The following is a 23,264-nucleotide window of genomic DNA, read 5'->3' as shown; positions in this document are numbered from 1 at the left end:
ATGGGATTAAGAGCAGATTAGGGAGAATGTAAAAACACGGGCGACTACAATAAATATAATCAAGACGCCGATATGGCAGCGTCGCGAATCCACTTGCTCCTCATGACGCCTACGTGTGCGGCACCATATGGAAGGGGTTAAATACATGTATCAAGTCACCTCTGAGTCTATGCTTTTTTAGGGAAAACATTCAAATGTTTTAGTCGATTTTCATATGATTTGCTTTTTATTTTTTATATATGGAATCAGTTTTGTGGCTTGCCTTTGTACTTTTTCCAATCTGTCAATGTCTTTAATGAGATTTGGCGACCATACAGAAACATATTCCAAATGTGGACGAACTAATGATTTATATAGCTTGTTAATGAGAGATGACTTTTTGAAGTCAAAAGATAATGCAATCAGTCCTAGAATCTTATTTGCTTTCTCAGAGGCTGAAATACACTGCTTGGATGATTCGAGATCGTTACTGATAATTACCCCTAGATCCTTCTCACTATCCACTTTTGATAACGAATTTCCAAATAACTTGTAATCATACTTACCTATGTACATAACCAATAACTTGTACATAACAATAACTATGTGCATAACAATAACTTGTAATCATACTTACCTATGTGCATAACCTTGCATTTACTTGTGTTAACCACTTCCATACGGTGACGCCTACGTAGGCGTCATGAGGAGCAAGTGGGTACGCGATGATGCCGACGTCGGCATCTTGATTATATTTATTGTAGTCGTACCTGCATGACCCTCATTCTCTCTAAACTGGCTTCATCATATTTTCTATGGCTATCAAAATTCACGGGTGAAAGAGAACGAGCGATTGAGCAGTGACTTTATTTTTTATAATGCGATTATTATGACGCAACATCACACGTCGGGCAGCTAATGCTGCCAGACGTGCGATGTGCCCCGGAGTGAAGAGGTTAAATTTCATTAGCCACTTTTCAAACCATTGCTGTAATTTATCTAAACCATCTTGAATATCTAATTGATTTAAGTTATCATATGCCATTCCACACAATTTTGTATCGTCAGCAAATTTGGAGACAATAGATTTTAGTCCATGGTCTATATCATTTATATATACTATGAATAGAAGTGGCCCAAGGACAGAACCCTGAGGAACTCCACTTGTAACATTTTTCCATCTAGAAGTTTTGCCATTTAAAACAACTGTTTTTGATCGTTCGACCAATTGCTAGTCCAACTTAATAGGCTGCCACTTACTCAAGCTAATTTAGTAAGTAGTTTTTCGTGGGGGATGGTATCAAAACCTTTTGCAAAGTCTAAATATATTAAATCTATATTGTTTCTTTTGTCATAACTTGAGATGACTGTGTTGTAGAATTCGAGTAAATTAGTCATGCAAGAATGTTTCCGTCTGAATCCACGCTGGCTATCATTTATCAAACAGTTACTTTCTAAATGATGTTCGATAGCATCTCTGATGATAGTTTCCATCTTTTTTCCTACAATTGAAGTCAAGCTTATAGGCCTGTAGTTATTTGGTCTCTTTTTGTCACCTTTATTGAATATTGGAGTGACATAAGCTAGTTTCCATTCTCTTGGGACATCTCCAGATATGATGGATTTTTTTTTTTAAATAATTTTAATGGAACAATTTAATTTTTCATTTCCTTTAAGATTCTTGGATGCCAGCCGTCAGGCCCTGGTGTTTTATTAATTCTGAATTTCCCTATACACCTTTTAATTTTTTCTTTTGGTATATTTACCGCAGTGAGTAAGATTACCCTAGATTTTTCACAGGTTTGTTTGGAGTTTACTTTGAGGTGTTTCGATTACGAATACTGAGCTAAAATAGTTGTTTAAAATATTACATATTCCATCATTTGAAGGTTCAAGTTGACCATCGGCAGATAATAGTGGCCCAATGTGATTCCTAATAACCTTTTTATCTCTAATGTAACTGTAGAATTCTTTGGGATTCTCTTTGGGTGTATCAGCGATATTAATTTTGTATTGTTGTTTCCTCCTACCCCCCCCCCTCTGCGGATATATGAGATAGGAAGAAAGCTGTTAAGAGCAGTCAAGAGTTTTTATGAGAGTAGTAGAGCTTGCATTAGGATTAGAAATGGAGAGAGTGAATGGTTTGAGGTAAAGGTGGGACTTTGTCAGGGTTGTGTTATGTTGCCCTGGCTGTTCAATCTTTACATGGATGGGGTGGTGCGAGAGGTGAATGCAAGGGTAGTGGGTCAGGGGTTGGAGATGATTAAAGAAAATGGAGAAAAGTGGGAGGTGAGCCAGCTGTTGTTTGCTGACGACACTGTGTTTGTAGCAGGATCAGAGGAGGGATTGAGGAAGTTAGTGACAGAGTTTGAGAAGGTGTGTGAAAGAAGGAAGCTGAAGATAAATGTGGACAAAAGTAAGGTGATGAGATGTACAAGGGGAGAGAGTGACAGTAGACTGGAAGTGAGCATTAAGGGTGAGAAACTGGAGGAAGTGGATAGTTTCAGATACTTGGGTGCGAATGTGACAGGAAAGGGAGGAGTGGGGGTGGAGGTAGAATGTAAATTGAGAGAAGCAAGTAAATGCATTGGTGGATTGGAAAGTGTAATGAAAAATAGACATCTGGGAATGGATGCTAAGAGGAGGTTATATGAAGGAGTGATTGGGCCAACAGCAATATACGGGGCAGAAACATGGAACATGAGAGAGGAAGAGGGAAGGAGTTTGAATGTGCTTGAGATGAAATGTCTGAGAAGTATGATGGGGGTTACTAGGCTAGATAGAGTGAGAAATGAGGAGGTGAGGAGGAGAACAGGGGTGGAAAAGGAGCTGGGATATAGGGTTGATGAAAGAGTATTAGAATGGTTTGGACACATGTAAAGAATGAGTGAAGAAAGATTAGTAAAAGAAGTGTGGAAGGCGGAGGTGGAAGGAGTGAATATGACGGGGCATCCTAGGATGAGATGGATGGATGGGGTGAAAGGGGCTTTACAAAAGAGAGGAATGTCTGTAGAGGATGGATGGGAGAGGACAGAAGATAGAGGTGAATGGAGAAGGGTTGTGTATAGATGAGGCTGTGATGCATGAGGGGGAGTGGGTGGGGGATGGGGGGTGAGGAAGTATGTATGAGAAAAAAATTGACGCAACCCGAAGGGATTTCTCCCCATCTTCTCCTTTTCTGCATGAGGGGACGGAGGGGGGGGGTCGCCGATTTTATGAAGCAGCCTTGCTGTGGATGTGCTGTGTCTTGCAACACTGCTTCTGACCCAGGGCAGTGGACAGGATGCAAGGATGACCCGTCATCCAGGAGGTGCCAAGATAGGAGGGAGGGTGGAGGGGAGTGGAATATATGGGAAATGAAATGGGTGGGAATGATTTCTATGCCTTTTTCTTTTTGGCTACCCCCCCAGTGTAAGGGAGAAAAAGCCTTTGATATATGTATGTATGTTTTCATTTTTTTTATTGCTTTTTTTTTTTTTGTTATCTCTGTGTTATTACATAACTTTGATATTTGTTAGGTAAGCGTATTTTGAAATATTTCCCATGTCTGAGCTACAGGTCTTCTGCTTAAAATTGCCTCCCAGTCTGTAAGCTGAAGCTCCTGATGTAGTCCTATGAACTGAGCTTTACTAAAATTAGGTATTTCAGATGCACATATACCTATTCTAAAATCTTTTAGCAGTTTGAATCTAAGTTGTGGTCGCTATTTGCAATAGTTTCACCAACCTCCACATTGACTATCATGCTTTCACAGCTAGTGATCAATAGATCGAGTAAGTTTCCATGTCTTGTGTGCTGAACTAAGTAATTGTCACCGAGAAAATCTATCAAGTGACTACCTATATGGCCATGTTCAAGGGTCATCCAATCAATGTCAGTAAAATTGAAATCACCCATTATCAATAAGTCTCGGTTGCAGAAACTAGACAGTTCTTGAAACAACAGTTTGTCATCTGCTAATGATAATGTTTTTGGCCTATATATTACACCTACATTCATTTTTTGTCCATTTGTTTGGGTTAATTCTACCCAAAAACTATCATATGCATCCTGTTTTACTTTCTCTAAAACACAGGCATGGACATTGCTTTTAACGTATAACAGAACACCCCCACCTTTCTGGTGGTTTCTATCCTGATGAAAGAGTATTGGGATGGTTTGGACACATGGAAAGAATAAGTGAAGAAAGACTAGTAAAAGAGGTATGGAAGGCAGATGTGGAGGGAGTGAACATGAGGGGGCGACCTAGGGTGAGATGTATGGATGGGGTGGAAGGGGCTTTGGGGAAGAGGAGAATTTCTGTTGAGGAAGGACAGGAGAGGACAGAAGACGGGTGAATGGAGAATGGTTGTATATGGATGATGATGTGATGCATGTGGTGGAATGGGTGGGGGATGGGGGGTGAGGTAGTATGTGTGAGAAAAATTTGATGCAGCCCGAAGGGATTTCTCCCCGTCATCTCCTTTTCTGCATGAGGGGACAGAGAGGGGGGGTCACTGATTTAATGAAGCGGCCTTGCTGTGGATGTATTGTGTCTTGCGACACTGCCTCTGATCCAGGGCAGTGGACAAGATGCAGGGATGACCAGTCATCCAGGAGGTGCCAAGTTAACAGGGAGTGTAGTAGGGATGGAATGGGTGGGAATGGTTTTATGCCTTTTTTTGGCTACCTCCCTTGTAAGGGGGAAAAAGCCTTTGGTATATGTATGTATCCTGATGAAAGTGTTTAAATCCCACAATATTAAATTCAGCTTCAAACTCTTTTCCATTTAACCATGTCTTGGTTATTCCTATCATATCGAGATTTTCACTTTTGACATATGCCTGTATTTCTTGGTCATTTGATCTCTTATGTACACTTTGCCCCACTACGTCATCACATTCCATACAAGCCACCTGTTGTTCATTGATGTTCTGTCCATCATCTTTTCCTAAAATATTCTGTCCTCCACTGACATTATATCCTCCCGTGATATTTTGTCTTTCACTGTCACTGCATACCATCGTGTTATTTTTTCCTCCACTGTCATTATATCCCATTGTGATATTTTGTCCACTATTATTACATCTCATTGTGATATTTTGTCCTTTGACATTACATCCTAGTGTAATATTTCGTCGTCTACCGACATTATATCCTAAAATGATATTTTGTCCTACACTGATATATTGCTCTACATTATTACTATACCCCACTCTGTTTTCCCCAATACACTCTATTTCCCCTTCCCTTTGAGTTCCTAACCCAAAAAAGGAACTAGTTCATTACAAACTCCCACAGTGAGGTTTGTAAGAACATCTTTGCCTCTGCGAGTAAGGTGGATCCCATCAGAAGCATAAAGGTCATGACTTCTGGAAAAGAGATACCAAGGATCAAGAAAGTGGTATCCCAGTTGCGTGCACAATCGTAATATCCTCTCATTGATCCCTATGGCTCTACTATTTGAACATGTGCCAGTGTAGATCCTTGGAAGGATCCCACAGACTATGTGACGGCTCCCACACTCCATCATCTCCTGAAGAAGGCCCTTGTAATTCTGAACAAGTTCTTCTGATCTCACCCTACTCACATTGTTACTTCCCATATGAACAGTCACTCCTTCATACTCTCTTCTCTTTGCATTCATTCCCAAATGTCTATTTCTCATTACACTTTTTAAACCCCCAAGGCATTTACTTTTCTCAATCTACATTCTATCTCCACCACCACACCTCCCTTTCCTGCCACATTTGCACCCAAGTATCTAAAACTATCCACTTCCTCCAGTCTCTCTTAATACTGTGTCACTAACTTCCATAATCCCTCCTCTGATCCTGCCGCAAGCGCAATGTCATCAGCAAATAGCAACTGGCTTATCTCCCACTTTTCTCTAATTTCTTTAATATCTCCAATCCCCGACCCATTACCCTTGTGTTTACCTCTTGCACCACTCCCTCCATGTATAAATTTAATAGCCAAGGCAACATGACACATCCCTGGCAAAGTCCCACCTTTACTTCAAACCATTCACTTTCTCCATTTCTGATTCTAACAAAAGCTCTACTACTCACATAAAGGCTCTTGACTTCTCTTAACAGCATTTCTTCTATCCCATATATCTGCAACACCTTCCATAGTGCCTTCCTGTCTTAAGCCTTTTTCAAGTCCATAAAGGCCATAAAAACATCCTTACCTTTTCCTAAAGCTTTCTCACATATCTACCTTACCACAAAAATCTGATCTATACAACCGCTACCTGTCCTAAGCCCACACTGTTCCTCACCAATAACTCTTTCCTAATCCTCTCAATCAGAACCCTCCCATAAACCTTCCCAACTACACTTAACAAACTGACCCCTATGAAACTACTACACACACTTGTCCCACTTTGCCTTGTAAAGTGGAACTATACATGCACTCCTCCAGTCCTCTGGCACTCTACCCCCTTTTAAACAAACATTAAATAACCTCACTAGCCAGTCCACCATCACTGTACCTCCCTTTTTTCAGACATTCTGCATGACACCCATCCAACCCAGGTGCTTTACCTGCTGTCATCATCTTAACTGCCTTCACCTCATCTTTCCTTATTTCTCTTCCATTTTCCTCACTTATCACTCTCATTTTCTGATTGCTTCCCACTGCAGCTACCTTTCCCTTCCTCTCCTTCACATTTAGCAACTCCCGAAAATACTCTGCCTATCTTCATCTTTCTGCTGTCACTTCCATTATCACCTCTCCATCTGCACCTTTTACCTTTTCTTCTCTACTTAATTTGCCTCCTCTTCATCTTAATATCTTTCCAAAACATCTTTTTATTTCTTTCAAAATTTTGTCATACTCATATCCCATTTCACATCTCTCCTGTTTGCCTTCTTTATCTTATACGTCTCTTTTCTTTGTACCTCTCATATGATTCTCTCATTCTATTTTATAACCAATCTGTGAATGCTTGCTTCTCTTCTACAACCTTCTTTGTTTCCTCATCCCAACATTCACTACCCTTTCTTCTCCTCCTACCCTCCTATTCCACACACCATCTTTCACACCTTATGATACTCTCCTTGAACCATCCCCATTCCTCCTCCTCTCATAGCTCTACTCAATCCCTCTCTCCCTCCCACACTTCTCTCAGCTTCTTGTACTCCTTTTCTTTCTAATTCAAGCAGATTACTGCTTAAATGAGGCAAAAAGGAGAGTTTGGGAAGGTGTGCAAAAGGAGGAAGTTGAAGGTAAATGTGGATGAACATAAGGTGATTAGAGTTGGCAAGTTGAGCATGTTGGGAGTGAATATTATAGTAGAGAGGCTGGAGGATATGGATAGTTTCAGATATTTGGAGGTGCATGTGGCAGGAAAGGGAGGAGTGGAGGTGGAGGAGGTAGAATGTAGATTAAAAAGTGTAATGAGAAATAAACATTTGTGAATTGATGCTAAGAGGAGATTGTATGAAGAAGTGGTTGTGCTTACAGCACTGTATGGGGCAGAAACATGGAACATAAAAGAAGAGCTTAAATGTGTTTCACATGATATGACTGAGAAGTATGGTAGGGTTTACTAGGTTGGATAGAGTGAGAAACAAGGAGGTGAAGAGGAGAGTGGGGGTGGAGAGAGAGTAAGGAGATAGAATTGAGGAAAGAGTATTGGGATGGTTTGGACACATGGAAAGAATGAGTAAAGAAAGATTAGTGAAAGAAGTGTGGAAGGCAGAGGTGGATGGAGTGAACATGAGGGGGCAATCAAGGATAGGATAGGCATTGAGCAAGAGGGGAATGTCTGTTGAGGAAGGGAGAAGACAGAATATATGGTTGCGTGGAGAATGGTTATATATGGATGATGCTGTGATGAATGGGTGGGGGGATAGGGATTTAGGGAGTGGTTATGTGTGAATGATATTTTGATGCAGCACAAATAGATTTCTTCCCATCTTCTTTTCTGCATGAGGGGATGGAGAGAGGGTAGACGATTAAATGAAGTGGTCTTGCTGTGGATGTGTCTTGCTGCATTGCTTCTGACTTAGAGCAGTAGGCAAGATGCAGGGATGACCCATCATCCAGGAGCCAAGAAAAGAGGGAGAGAGAGAGTGGTGGTGAATGGAAGTGGAGTGGGTGAGGATGAAATAGGTGGGAGTGGAATATACCTTTTGACACTGTGGCTTACCTCCCTTGTAAGAGGGAAAAAACCCTTAGTATATTTATGTATGTACTACCAACATTTTCTTCATCCTGCCATTCACTACTCTCCCATTTATTCCTTCCCATCCTCTTCATTTCACATACTATCTTTGCACACTTTGTCACTTCTCCTTCCAAAGATGCCCATTCTTTTTCTATCCCTACTTCCCCCTGTCCCTCACCACCTATTTTTGTCTCAGTTTCTCCTAGTGTTCTTTGTCCTTTTCCTTCTCATTCAATTTGCTCTCAGCACCTCTCTACCTCCCACCCTTCTCCTCCTTTTTTCCTCCAATCTAACTTTCACATATACCAAAAAGTGATATGACACTCCTCCCCTCTTCCCTAATAGTATAAATGTCTAGAACTCTTCCTAGTCTTCCCTTGGATACAACCACATAGTCCATTGATGTCTATCAAAGGATTACAAAGGTGGAGCATGCCGACAGGAGACCTTTTGATCCATATCTAGGTCGGATGCGAACAAAAAAATCATAATAATAAAACAATAAATAAAAACTATAATAATGTAAATAACAAATAAAATACATAAATGCATAGGTATAGTTAAATAATAAACAAACAGGTAAATAGTAAATAATAATAAATTGACATATAACTAATAATAAATGAAAATCAGACAGACAAATGATAACAAAACAAAAACAAATAATATAAGATAAATTATAATCATTACAGCATCTTAGGTATTTATCTAACTGATTCTTAAAGCTTCGAACTGAACTACATTGCACTACCTGTGGAGGAAGTTTATTCCATTCATTTACTACACAGTTGGCAAAGTTGTTTCTACCTACTTCCAAATTGAATCTATTTCCGGACAGTTTGAGACCATTGTTTCTTGTCTGATTCTCATTCAATGTGAAAATTCAATTCAATTAAATTAAATTCAAATCAACCACACTTTTATCCACCACCCTTTCCCATGTATACTTATGCTTGGCTTTCTTCTTAAATACTATTTGCTGTACCTCACCACCTCCTATTTTTGTCTCAGTTTCTCCTAGTGTTCTTTGTCCTTTTCCTTCTCATTCAGTTTGCTCTCAGCACCTCTCTACCTCCCACATTTTTCCTCCACTTTTCCTCCAATCTAACTTTCACATCTACCAAAAAGTGATCTGACACTCCTCCCCTCTTCCCTAATATTATAAATGTCTAGAACTCTTCCTATCCTTCCCTTGGATACCACCACATAGTCCATTGATGTCTATCAACTACACTTTTATCCACCACCCTTTCTCATGTATACTTAAGCTTGGCTTTCTTCTTAAATACTGCTTGCTGTCATTAACTAGGATACTCACTGGTTGAGTGTGTTAACCCCTTCCATACGGTGATGCCTACGTAGGCCTCATGAGGAGCAAGTGGGTACACGAGGATGCCGACGTCGGCGTCTTCATTATATTTATTGTAGTTGTACCTGCGTGACCCCCATACTCTGTAAACTGGCTTCATCATATTTTCTATGGTTATCAAAATTCATGGGTGAAAGAGAAAACAATTAATACAGCTGTAACTTTATTTTTTATAATGCGAGTATTATGACGCAACATTGCACGTCTGGCAGCTAATGCTGCCCGCGAGATTTTGGCCTGGAGTGAAGAGGTTAAAGTGTTGCTACTTGTGGTGGAGGGGAAGGAGAGGGGGCGTCGCTGATTTGGTGAAGTGGCCTTGCTGTGGATTTGCTGTGTCTTGCGAGACTGCTTCTGACCCAGGGCAGTGGACAAGATGCAGGGATGACCCGTCATCCAGGAGGTGCCAAGATAAGAGGGTGGAGGGGAGTGGAGTGTGGTAGGTATGGAATGGGTGGGAGTGGTTTTTATGCCTTTGTTTTTTGGCTACCTTCCTTGTAAGGAAAAAAAAAAAAAAACCTTTGGTGTATGTATGTACTTGTGGTGGAGGTGACGCCTACGTAGGCAGCATGAGGAGCAAGTGGGTACTCGATGATGCCGACGTCGGCATCTTGATTATATTTATTGTAGTCGTAACCTACTTAACCTCCATTCTCTCTAAACTGGCTTCATCATATTTTCTATGGTTATTAAAATACACGGGTGAAAGAGAATGAACGATTGAGCACTGACTTTATTTTTTATAATACAATTATTATGACGCAACATCACACATCGGGCAGCTAATGCTGCCAGACGTGCGATGTGCCCCGGAGTGAAGAGGTTAAGGTGAAGGCAGTTCAAACCCTGCCACTAGCAAGTTGGACCAAGGGCATGGATCATACAAAGTCCTCTGTAAAGGGCACTGTCATAGCCTCCTGATATGGGGAATTCAGTTACATTAAACAGAATCAAATCAGTCATCAACTTCCTTTCTAAACACATCTCCAACATCTCTCCACGATTCTTATCTGGCATCCCAAACCTCCCTACTACATCCATTGGCTTATCCCCTACTTGCATTGATATCCCCAACACCACTACATTCACCATTATTACCTTGAGAAGATGAATTTTTTATGTAAATTTCTTAGTTTTTCAGTTGATTAAATGCAATGTATTGGAATGAGATTCTCTTTTCTACTTCAGCGGTAGGAACAGCATATTCCCTAAAACGTGCTCAGAAGGGTTTGTGTGTTATTTGCTACTTTGGTGAAGGCACTTCCAGTGAAGGTGATGCACATGCTGCTTTCAACTTCTCAGCCACACTTGACTGCCCTATCATTTTCTTCTGGTGAGTGATTAAATTAATGTTAAGTTATGAATGTTAAGTGTCTTGAAGGAATTGGCTGTTTTGGGGTGCATGGCATTAATAAAAATATAGATTTATTTCTGTACATTAACCACTTCAGTACGAGTCAAATTGTCATGCACAGCATCAGCTGCCATATATACAATACAGGTAGTCGTTGACTTACGACCGAGTTCGGTTCCGACAGACAGGTCATAAGTCGATCTGGACGCAAGTCAGACTTTATATACAGTTGAACCTCGAAAGCCCGGACTAATTGGGGGGAAGGGCAGTCCGGTCATGCCAAAAGTCCTGTAATCGAAAATGTCGCCCTGACACCCGTAGATTTTCGTAGAGGTATACGTGTAGGTAATGTATGATATGGCATAGAAACACATAAGAATAATACTCTAACACTGTAATAATAACAATACTGTAATAATAATACTATAATACTAATAATTCTGTAATAATAACTGTAATACAGGCATGTAAATGTACTGTACATACAGTGTACTGTACTGTATTTTTTATTACGTACACTGTAAATATCGGAAGGTATGCACGCGGGACAGTGGTGGCGGCCAGGGTTGCCGCGTTTTCTACACTGCCGTGTAGAATGGGAGTGTTGCCATACCGGGGCATACATTTTTCTCGGGTGTGTGCAGACTTTCATAGCAAGATATACTTGTCAAACTTTGACAAAATGTTGGTTCCAGGTTTTTTTTTTTTTTTTTTTTTTTTTCTTGAATGTATATAAGGCCCCCGTGCCCTAACATATTCAGTAAGGTATAATTTTTTTTTTTTTATATTATTATCGCTAAAATAAAGCTGAAACTTTAGCATAGAATTTTTTCTACACCATAAAAACGTATCTTTTGGGGTATAATATTTTATAAGTAACACAATTACCAATAAAAGTCATATTTTGATGTACCATTTATTATTTGATAACTTCTATGATTTTTAAACAAAAGTTTGAGTTTTTGAATGTTTTTAGCCTGCTGATATGTAGAAAAAATTTCCTAATGTCCTTGTGTAGTTGCCACATGCCACTATTTTACTATGTTGTGGTACAAAATTCTACAAAACGGCAGCCCTGGTGCTAAAAGAAAGCTGAAACTTTAGCGTAGAATTTTTTCTACACCGTAAAAACATATCTTTTGGGGTATAATATTTTATAAGTAACACAATTACCAATAAAAGTCATATTTTGATGTACCATTTATTATTTGATAACTAGTTCTATGATTTTTAAACAAAAGTTTGAGTTTTTGAATGTTTTTAACAGCCAGCTATGTAGAAAAAATTTCCTCATGTCCTTGTGCAGTTGCCACATGCCGCTATTTTACTACGTTTTGGTACAAAATTCTACGAAATGGCAGCCCTGGTGGCGGCTTGACTGGGCCGGGTTTGAGTACACGTGTACGGCCATCGCTGCCACCTACCAGACAAATAGGAAACTTTGCTTGAAAAGTCTGTCCTTTGTTCATTTCAACTGGTCATGCGAGGGTCCGGGCATTTGGGGTCCAGGCTTTCGAGGTTCGATTGTATGTACAGTATTACCCTTTATATATAGATATACATATACAGACGCTCCTCTACTTATGTTTATTTGTTTTACGTTTTTTCGATTTTACGTTTGAACTGACTGTAAAAAAAATTGTAAAAAAAAGAAAAAAAAATTGGTGAATATTTTAGTTTAGCGCGCTCTCCATAGTACGAGACATTCAAACGCTATTTACGCATGACGCTGCGTCCATTGTTTACATGGCACAAACAGTGAACTTAACGTGCCTTGCCTCCTCCTCCTCACTTTATGTTGCTTGAATTTAATTTATTTGAAATTAATGTTATTATTTACAATGTTATGTTTATAATTAATGATTTAGGGGTGTTTTATATGATATGGTAATAGAATTTATGGATGTATAGTACAGTATGAACGGTCATACATTACTGGAACGTACAGTAACAACTTGCGTTCATTTTCACATTACGTTCGGCCGTTCGGAACGTAAGTAAAACATAAGTTGAGGAGCATCTGTGTATATATATATACATTACCTTTTAAATATTATTTTTGTTACTGTATATATATATATTGTATATTATATTTAGCATATTGAAATAATCTTAGCATGTTTGAACTATGTTGTATATTATAATCTTATCTGATTTTCTTTGGGAAACGTAGCCTGGGCCTAAGCATACTGAATAAAATACAATCATCTTTGACCTACGATATTTAATACTGTATTTACCTTTTTATTATTTTATCATCAGGCTTTCTTTAGGAAACGTATGCATACTGAATAAAATCTTATTATCTTTGAGCTACGTTATTTAATATTCATTAACTTTTTTTTATAGATTTCGTTAGGAAAAATAGCCTAGGCCTACGCATACTGAATAAAGTCCTGTCAACTTTGACCTACAAACACTTTTTTGTTGGTTAAATTAAAATCATTGCAAGGCAAAATTAGGAATTTTTTAATTTCAAAACACATTCTTTTCGTTTACGTACTGTACTGAAAATATTGTTATCGTCAACAGACTAGGCATAAACGAAGTTTACTGTTACATTTTATTAATCGCAAAACATAAAAATACAAAATGCTGTACTGAACATATTGTTATCGACAACAGACTAGGCATAACAAAAATTAGTTACATTTTATTATTTGCAAAAACATATAAAAATACAAAATGCAAGGCAAAATTAGGAATTTTTTTTATTTCAAAACATTCTTTTCGTTTACGTACTGCACCGAACATATTGTTATCGACAACAAACTAGCCTAGGCATAAAAAATGTTTTACTGTTACATTTGATTAATTGCAAAACATATACAAAATGAAATGCAAAATTAGGAAACATTTTACTTCACACAAAATGAAAGAATATTTAGCTGGCTGGGATGCTGACGCTGCTGGCAGCCTGCCAAAACTATCGTACTCGCATCTTGCGGCGTGCGGAGTAATTGTACTGCACTGCCAGGCATAACATTGCAATTCTATTACTCTATTAAATGTTAAATATTATTGCACTATCTCGTGGTCGTAAAGTCAATCAGTCGTAAGTCGCATAGGTCGTAAGATGATGACTATCTGTACATTGTACCACTCACATTATAAAATATAGTCATTGCTGTATTATGCATTCTCTTTTACTCTAAGTAATGATAAATACAGAAAACGTGATCAAACCAGTTCACATAATCTGGGGATAACTCATGTACAAGTACAAAAAATATAATCAAGACGCCAATACTGGCATCCTCGTGTACCTACTCACACCTCATGACACCTATGTAGGTGCCATTGTACAGTAGTGTTTAAGGGTTATAGGTAGCAGAGGCATGTGGCTGTTGAAGTTAATACTCAGGTGTATAATGATAGGTTTGGTTATGGTTGATCGATTTTTTTTATTTTTTTTTTTTTTTTTTTTTTTTATTATTATTATTTTTTTTAAATTATATTTTAAAGTGGCTAAAAGGCTGTTGTAGAAAGAAAATAGATTAGGATATACAGATAGTTATGTCCCCAGTGATGACTTTAGATGTAAAAGTTGGGTCATTCAAGGAATGCTGGTGGAGGTCTTGGGAGACTGGCCTGGTGCTACTTCTCTTTGGGGGCCAGAAGCCTAGGCATGAACTTGTAACAATGTGGTACATGTTTGAATCAGATGTTGGGATTGCATGTACAGTTTTGTACAGCATGCTAGTGATAGCAGCAATAACCTTAAAAGATATCCAGTGATCCTCATGCATAAGTTGTAGAGTTGTTCTAACATTTTCAGGGGTTGAACTCATGGAAAGTTGTTGTGACCTCGTGTCATCTTCCACTGACATTCTGCAAATTGTCTCTTGGAACATCTTGCATATCTTATTACTTCATTGCCATATACATGATGAATCATGTCAGAGATCTCCATTGTAGGTTTGCCAAGTTTTACACAGAATTTGGTGTTCGCTCTGCTATAGTTTGTAGTCCATGATGAAGTCACAAATGTGCTTGTGCACCTGGTCAGCAGAACTCCTGTGGAACAACTCACAAAGTTTGTAGAATTACCCCAACTAGCTGATTACCTGATGAGTGTTGCTGCTCACCCCCACAGCACACACATCCCTATACAGTGATCCCTCGTTTTTCACAATTAATGGGGACCAGAACCCCCTGCGAAAGGTGAAAAACAGCGAAGTAGGATTTGCCCCCCTCCCCTAGGAATTTTTGTGTATGTGTGTACCAGAATGTTTAAGATATGTAAACAGTATTTATACTTTACATATTTGAGACAAAGATTACAACAGTACACATATTTACTTGAATCTTTAATTATAAAACCTTATACAGTAATTAACATTTATTATACAGTAATTAACATTCATCAATATTGCTTTCTGAGAGAGGCAAAGAGGCTTGTGTTGGTGGCAGAGGAGAGGCTTTAGGTTCACTCGGAGACTATTCTGCTGGAGGTGCTGATGGTGTAGCTGGGGTTTTTACCTTGGAGAAAAACATGGTGATGGGTAGTTGATTGTCTTTGTTTTTTCTTTTGCTTCAAAATTCCCCTATACAAGGACATAACCCCATCAACACAATTGCTAAACTCGACAGCTCGAACCATATTGTCATCAATGTCTAGTGCAAATCATTGCATTGCCCTTGCCATGTTGCACAATTGTTGCAGGTTCTCCAGGGTAAGGCCACTCTTTTCAGTTTCTTCTTCACCTTCCTCTTCATTTTCTTCCTCACTTGCAGACTTTGTCATCTCAAGGAGGTCTTCATCTGTCAGTGGGTCCGAGTGGCAATCGATAAGAGCACTGACATCTTCCGTCATGTCGACAAATCCTTCATCCCTTATGATGTGAGGCAGCCTCACCGCCTTCTCCACTGCTGAGTGATGAACTTTGTCAGGAGTGAAGCTTGGATAGTTGTGCACCACGTTTGGCCATAATATCTTCCAGCTAGAATTTATGGTCTCACTTTTCATGTCCTTGCTGGATATTAGACAAACATGAGGCAATGTCGTAACTAGGCCAGTATGCTTTCAAGGTGAATTCTTCATTGTTGTCAACTGCTGAAATGAGGCCCTCCATCATGGAGTAAATGTACAAGTGCCTTAACCTCTTCAGTACGGGCCAAAATCTCGTGGGCAGCATTAGCTGCCAGACGTACGATGTGTCGTAATAATACTCGCATCATAAAATATAGTCACCGCTTATATCGATCGTTCTCTCTTTCACCCGTGAATTTTGATAACCATAGAAAATGTGATGAAGACAGTTTAGAGAGTATGTCATTACGCAGGGGCAACTACAATAAATATAATCAAGACACCGATATGGCAGCCTCGCATATCCACTTGCTCCTCATGCCGCCTACGTATGCGGCACTGTATGGAAGGAGTTAACCACTTCACTCCAGACTTAAATCTCGCGGGCAGCAGCCAATGCCAGCCGTACGACATGTCATAATAATACTCGCATCATAAAATATAGTCACCGCTTATATCGATCGTTCTCTCTTTCACCCGCGAATTTTGAAAACCACAGAGAATGGGATTCAGGGCACATTTGAGAGAATGTAAAAACACAGGGGCGACTACAATAAATATAATCAAGACGCTGATATGGCAGCGTCGCGAATCCACTTGCTCCTCATGACGCCTACATAGGCGGCACCGTATGGAAGGGGTTAAAGGCATGAATGACACCTTGATCCATCGGCTGAATTAGAGATATGGTGTTCGGGAGCAGAAACTCTATCTGCACCCCGTCATATTGCAGGTCCGTTGCATGGCCTCCTGCACATTCCATCAGGAGAAGGGCCTTAAAGAGGAGGCCCTTTTCAGCCAGATACAGCTTCCCCTGGGGAATGAAGCAATGGAGGAACCATTCGAGGGTCAGAGCTTTTATTATCCAGGTCTTGGAGTTATGCATCCAGTACACAGGCAGCAGAGCCTTAATTTTGTTTTTTAATGCCCGTGGATTTTTGGCTTTATAAATAAGGCCTGGCTTAAGCATAAAACCTGCAGCATTGCCACACATGATGACAGTCACACGGTCCTTGTGGGGCTTGAAGCCTGGCTTCTTCACTTTGTCCTTGAAAAGAAATGTACGTGAAGGCGTCCTCTTCCCAAAAAGGCCTGTTTCACCCATGTAAAAAACTTGCTCAGGGAGGTAGCCTCCCTCACTGATGAGGTTAGGAAACTCTTCCTCCATGTAACAACGAGCAACATCGTTGTCAGCAGAGGAAGCCTCACCATACAGAGGCAGCCTCACCATACAGAGGCACACTTCTGAGGCCGTATCTTTTTTTAAATTTTTCAAACCAGCCTTTGCTGGGTGAAAAGCCTTGTCCTCAAGGAAGCGAATCACTCCTGGCAGCGCTAGTACTGGCTTGAGGTTCGTCAGGTTTGTCAGGTTCGTCAGCACCATCTTCAGCCTTTTCATTGTCGTCATCGGGCAAGATTTGGTCGTAGAGAGCTTTGGCCTTTGTCCTGGTCATATTTGTGTCCAAACTTATTGTCTTTTCCCTGCAATCGGCAATCCACAATGCCAATGCAGTTTCCATTTTCACAATTTTCTTATTACACGAAGTTATCACACATTTCGCTTCCTTATTGAAGGTTATTAAGCAATTTTGCGGATATTTGCTTCCTCTTTCTTGATGTACAGCACTGTAGATTCATTCATGCCATAATGGTGTGCCACAGATGCATAACTTCTGCCCTCTTTGATCATATCTAAAAGTTTCACTTTTTTGCTGATGGTCGTCATCATCATCTTCCTCTTGGGCACCCTGGAGGAAGCTTTCGCAGGGGTACAGCACTTAGGCAGCATTGTAAGGGCTTAAGTAATAAAAAAAAGTTACCGCTTAAACAAAAAAGTTATTGCAAACACAACACTAAGATGCAGTATGCGAGATAGTCTACAGCGTGGACGAGACTGGTGAGACACAACAAGGGAAGATGCTGGGTGAGGCTGCGATAATGCGCAGCCAATCAGCTCACAGGATAAAACCACTTGTGCTCTCATTAGTCGATGTGCCAGGAACCAATCACGTGCCTTGTATGAGTGCCCTTGGCATGTACAGTACAGTACAGTACAGATATGTACAAAGCCTCTGAGTCAACTCATCTCTTTGTTTGGCATGCAGGGAAACCTTCTCTCTCACGCATCAAAATGAAACAATGCATCTTTCCGCAATATGGCTGCTGATGTGGCTGTATTTTATATATATATATATATATTTCGGAAAACCCACAAAGCACTGAAGCCACAAAACGTGAAGAGCGAAGTGGCGAAGGAACACTGTATTATCTGTTAGCCTGGTAAATATGTCTTACAGGGGTGGATTGAGATAATACCTCTTGTATTTACCTAGTTGTATTATACGGGAAGGGGAGCTATGCTTGTGGTGACCCGTTTTTGTATCTTGCAAGATCAAGTTTGTTCTTAAATTCTTGTATTGTGTTTGCACACACTATTTCTTCATCCAATTTGTTCCATATATCTATCACTCTGTGTGGGAAGCTGTTCTTTTTCAGGTCTCTTCTGTAGTTATCCTTTTTGAGTTTCATTGCATGTCCTCTTGTTTTTCCTCTGTCCCACTTTAATAAGTCCTCTCTATCAAGGCATTCTTTTCCTTTCATAATTCTGTAGATGGTTAGTAGGTCCCCTCATTCTCTTCTTTGTTCCAGGGTTGGCAATTCCAGTTCGACCAGTCTTTGTTCATATGTCAGGTTTGAAAGTGTTGGGACCATCTTTGTCGTTGCTCTTTGTATTCTTTCTAATTTTCTTATATTCTTTTTTGTACTGGGTGACCATATCAGCACTGCATATTCCAGTTTTGGCCTTATCAGTGTTTGTAATATTTTCAATCGTTTCCTTATCCAGGTATTTAACCACTTCCATACGGTGACGCCTATGTAGGCGGCATGAGGAGCAAGTGGGTACTCAATGATGCCGATGTCAGCATCTTACATACATACATATACCAAGGCATTTTCCCCCTTCCAAGGGAGGTAGCCACAAAAGGAAAGGCATAAAAACACTCCCACCCATTTCATCCCTAAATACACTCCACACCCCTCCCACCCTTCCTCTCATCTGAGCACCTCCTGGATGACGGGTCATCCCTGAACCCTGCCCACCGCCCTGGGTCAGAAGCAGTGTCGCAAGACACAGTACATCCACAGCAAGGCCGCTTCATTTAATCGGCGACCCCCCCTCTCCGTCCCCCTTTGCATATAAGGAGAGGACGGGGAGAAATCCCTTCGGGCTGCGTCAAAATTTACTCACACATACTACCCCACCCCCCACCCCCCCGCCTATTCCTCCTCATGCATTCACAACATCATCCATATACAACCATTCTCCACTCACCTCTGTCTTCCGTCCTCTCCCTTCCTTCCTCAACAGACATTCCCCTCTTCCCCAAAGCCCCCTTCACCCCATCCATCCACCTCATCCTAGGACGTCCCCTCATGTTCACTCCCTCCACATCTGCCTTCCATACCTCTTTTACTAGTCTTTCTTCACTCATTCTTTCCATGTGTCCAAACCATCCTAATATTCTTTCATCAACCCTCTCTCCCAAATCCTTTTTCACCCCTGTTCTCCTCCTCACCTCCTCATTTCTCACTCTATCTAGCCTAGTAACCCCCACCATACTTCTCAGACACCTCATCTCAAACACATTCAAACTCCTTCTCTCTTCTTCTCTTATGTTCCACGTTTCTGCCCCATACAGTGCTGTTGGCACAATCACTCCTTCATACAGTCTCCTCTTCGCATCCATTCCCAAATGTCTATTTCTCATTACACTCTTTAAACCACCAAGGCATTTACTCGCTTCTCTCAATCTACATTCTACCTCCACCTTCACTCCACCTTTTCCTGCTACACTTGCACCCAAGTATCTAAAACTATCCACTTCCTCCAGTCGCTCTCCTTTAATGTTCACTTCCAGTCTACTGCCACTTTCACCCCTTGTACATCTCATCACCTTACTTTTACCCACATTTATCTTTAGCTTTCTTCTATCACATACTCTCCCAAACTCTGCCACCAGCTTCCTCAATCCCTCCTCTGACCCTGCCACAAGCGCAGTGTCGTCCGCAAACAACAGCTGGCTCACCTCCCACTTTTCTCCATTTTCTTTAACCATCTCCAATCCCTGACTCACTACCCTAGCATTCACCTCTCGCACCACCCCATCCATGTATAAGTTGAACAGCCAGGGCGACATAACGCATCCTTGACGAAGTCCCACCTTTACTTCAAACCACTCACTCTCTCCATTTCCAATCCTAACACATGCTCTACTACTCACTTAAAAACTCTTGACAGCTCCCAAAAGCTTTCCTCCTATCCCATAAATCTGCATAACCTCCCACAGTGCCTTTCTGTCTACCCTATCATAAGCCTTTTCCAGATCCATAAAAGCCCAAAAAACATCCTTCCCCTTTCCTATAGCTTTCTCACATATCTGTCTTACCACAAAGATCTGATCTACACAACCTCTACCCGTCCTAAATCCACACTGTTCCTCACCAATTACTCCTTCTGTTCCTCTCCTAATCCTCTCAATTAAGATTCTCCCATAAGCCTTCCCTACTACACTCAACAGGCTAATCCCTCTGAAATTACTACATTCACACTTGTCCCCTTTTCCCTTGTAAAGAGGAACTATACAGGCACTACTCCAGTCCTCCGGTACTTTACCCTCTCTCCAGCAAACATTAAATAATCTCACCAACCAGTCCACCATCACTGAACCTCCCTTTTTCAGACATTCTGCATGACATCCATCCAGACCAGGTGCCTTACCTGCTTTCATCATCTTTACAACTGCCTTCACCTCATCCTTCCTTATTTCTCCTCCGTTCTCCTCACTCATCACTCTCATTTTCTTCGTATTTCCCACTGCAGCTATCTTTCCTTCTCTATCCTCCTTCACATTTAGCAACTCCCTAAAATATTCTGCCCATCTTCCCCTCACTGCCATCTCTTCCATTATCAACTCTCCATCTGTACCTTTTACCTTTTCTTCCCTACTTGATTCGCCTCCTCTTCCTCTCTTAATTTCTTTCCAAAACATCTTTTTATTACTTTCAAAATTTTCTGTCATACTCCTACCTCATTTCACATCTGCTCTCCTCTTTGCCTCCTTTACCTTTTGCTTTACTTCTCTTTTCTTTTCTTTGTACCTCTCATATGACTCCCCTGTCCTCTTTTGTAACCAATCTGTGAATGCTCGCTTCTTCTCTTCTACAACCTTCTTTGTTTCCTCATCCCACCATTCACTACCCTTTCTTCTATTTCCCCCTGTCCTTCTTGTTCCACACACCATCCTTGCACACTTTAAGACTCCCTCCTTGAACCATCCCCATTCCTCCTCCACACCCATCTCTGCTCTATCCTTTACTCCCTCCCACTCCTCCTTCAGCTTCTTTTCGTACTCCTTCTCCTTGATTATATTTATTGTAGTCGTACCTACGTAATCTCCATTCTCTCTAAACTGGCTTCATCAATTTTCTATGGTTATCAAAATACATGGGTGAAAGAGAACGAATGATTGAGCACTGACTTTATTTTTTATAATGCGATTATTATGACGCAACATTGCACGTCAGGCAGCTAATGCTGCCAGACGTGCGATGTGCCCCGGAGTGAAGCGGTTAAAGGCCACCTTTATTGATCTCAACAAATTGTATGTTTCTCCAACTACAGTCGAACCTTGAAAGCCCGGACTAATTGGGGGGAAGGGCAGTCCGGTCATGCCAAAAGTCTGGTCATCGAAAATGTCGCCCTAACACCCGTAGATTTTCGTAGCGGTATACGTATAAGTAATGTATGATATGGCATTGAAACACATATAAATAATACTCTAACACTGTAATAATAACAATACTGTAATAATAATACTATAATACTAATAATTCTGTAATAATAACTGTAATACAGGCATGTAAATGTACTGTACATACAGTGTACTGTACTGTATTTTTATTACGTACACTGTAAATATCGGAAGGTATGCACGCGGGACAGTGGTGGCAGCCAGGGTTGCCGCGTTTTCTACACTGCCCTGTAGAATGGGAGTGTTGCCATACCGGGGCATACATTTTTCTCGGGCGTGTGCAGACTTTCATAGCAAGATATACTTGTCAAACTTTGACAATGTTGGTTCTAGTTTTTTTATTCTTGAATGTATATAAGGCCCCCATGCCCTAACGTATTCAGTAAGATATAAAGATTATATATATTTTTTAGATTATTATCGCTAAAAGAAAGCTGAAACTTTAGCGTAGAATGTTTTCTACATCATAAAGCATATCTTTTGGGGTATAATATTTTATAAGTAACACAATTACCAATAAAAGTCATATTTTGATGTACCATTTATTATTTGATAACTTGTTCTATGATTTTTAAACAAAAGTTTGAGTTTTTGAATGTTTTTAACAGCCCGCTGATATGTAGAAAAAATTTCCTCATGTCCTTGTGTAGTTGCCACATGCCGCTATTTTACTACGTTTTGGTGCAAAATTCTACGAAACGGCAGCCCTGGTGCTAAAAGAAAGCTGAAACTTTAGCGTAGAATTTTTTCTACACTGTAAAAACATATCTTTTGGGGTATAATATGTTATAAGTAACACAATTACCAATAAAAGTCATATTTTGATGTACCATTTATTATTTGATAAGTTCTATTATTTTTAAACAAAACTTGAGTTTTTGAATGTTTTTAACACCCCGCTGATATGTAGAAAAAAATTCCTCATGTCCTTGTGCAGTTGCCACATGCCACTATTTTACTATGTTTTGGTACAAAATTCTACGAAACGGCACCCTGGTGGCGGCTTGACTGGGTCGGCTTTGAGTACACGTGTACGGCTGTCGCTGCCACATACCGGGCAAATTGGGAACTTTCCTTGAAAAGCATGCCCTTTGTTCATTTCAACCGGTCATGCGAGGGTCCGGGCTTTCGAGGATCGACTGTATTTCATATGTTTATCTGGCGACATGTCTTTGGTGATTACTCCTAGGTCCCTTTCAGAATTTACTTTCTTTACTTCTTTTCCATCAATTTGATACTGTCCTGATATTCTCTTCTTGCTTTTTCCAAATTCAATTATACTGCACTAGTTGATGTTGAATTCTACCTCTTATCTCTTGCTCCACTCTGATACTTTGTTCAGATCCCTCTGCAATGAGTCGGTCTATTTCAGAGTTTATTCTCTTTAATAATTTTGCATCATCCGCAAAGCTGTTCATGTAACTTTCAATGCCTTCGTCCATGTCATTTACATATACAGACGCTCCTCTACTTATGTTCATTCGTTTTACGTTTTTTCGATTTTACGTTTGAATTGACAAAAAAAAAAAAAAAGGTGAATTTTTTAGTTTAGCGCACTCTCCGTA

General features: G+C 40.2%; 1 protein-coding gene across 1 annotated transcript in view; it reads left to right on the top strand.

Annotated features, from left to right (window-relative positions):
- The window catches only part of LOC143041777 (2-oxoisovalerate dehydrogenase subunit alpha, mitochondrial-like), a 138,563-nt gene that overhangs the window by 76,408 nt on the left and 38,891 nt on the right, over window positions 1–23,264 (top strand). Inside the window, exon 5 of the mRNA XM_076213827.1 lies at window positions 10,689–10,833. Coding sequence (XP_076069942.1) covers window positions 10,689–10,833 — 145 coding nt within the window. The remainder of the gene's footprint in view (window positions 1–10,688; window positions 10,834–23,264) is intronic.

Source organism: Oratosquilla oratoria, chromosome 32 (assembly GCF_046742065.1).
Source record: "Oratosquilla oratoria isolate Oo_2021 chromosome 32, ASM4674206v1, whole genome shotgun sequence".
Taxonomy (NCBI): Eukaryota; Metazoa; Arthropoda; class Malacostraca; order Stomatopoda; family Squillidae; genus Oratosquilla; species Oratosquilla oratoria.
The sequence above is the reverse complement of the archived record's forward strand: the minus strand, read 5'-3'. Positions and strand labels throughout refer to the sequence as shown.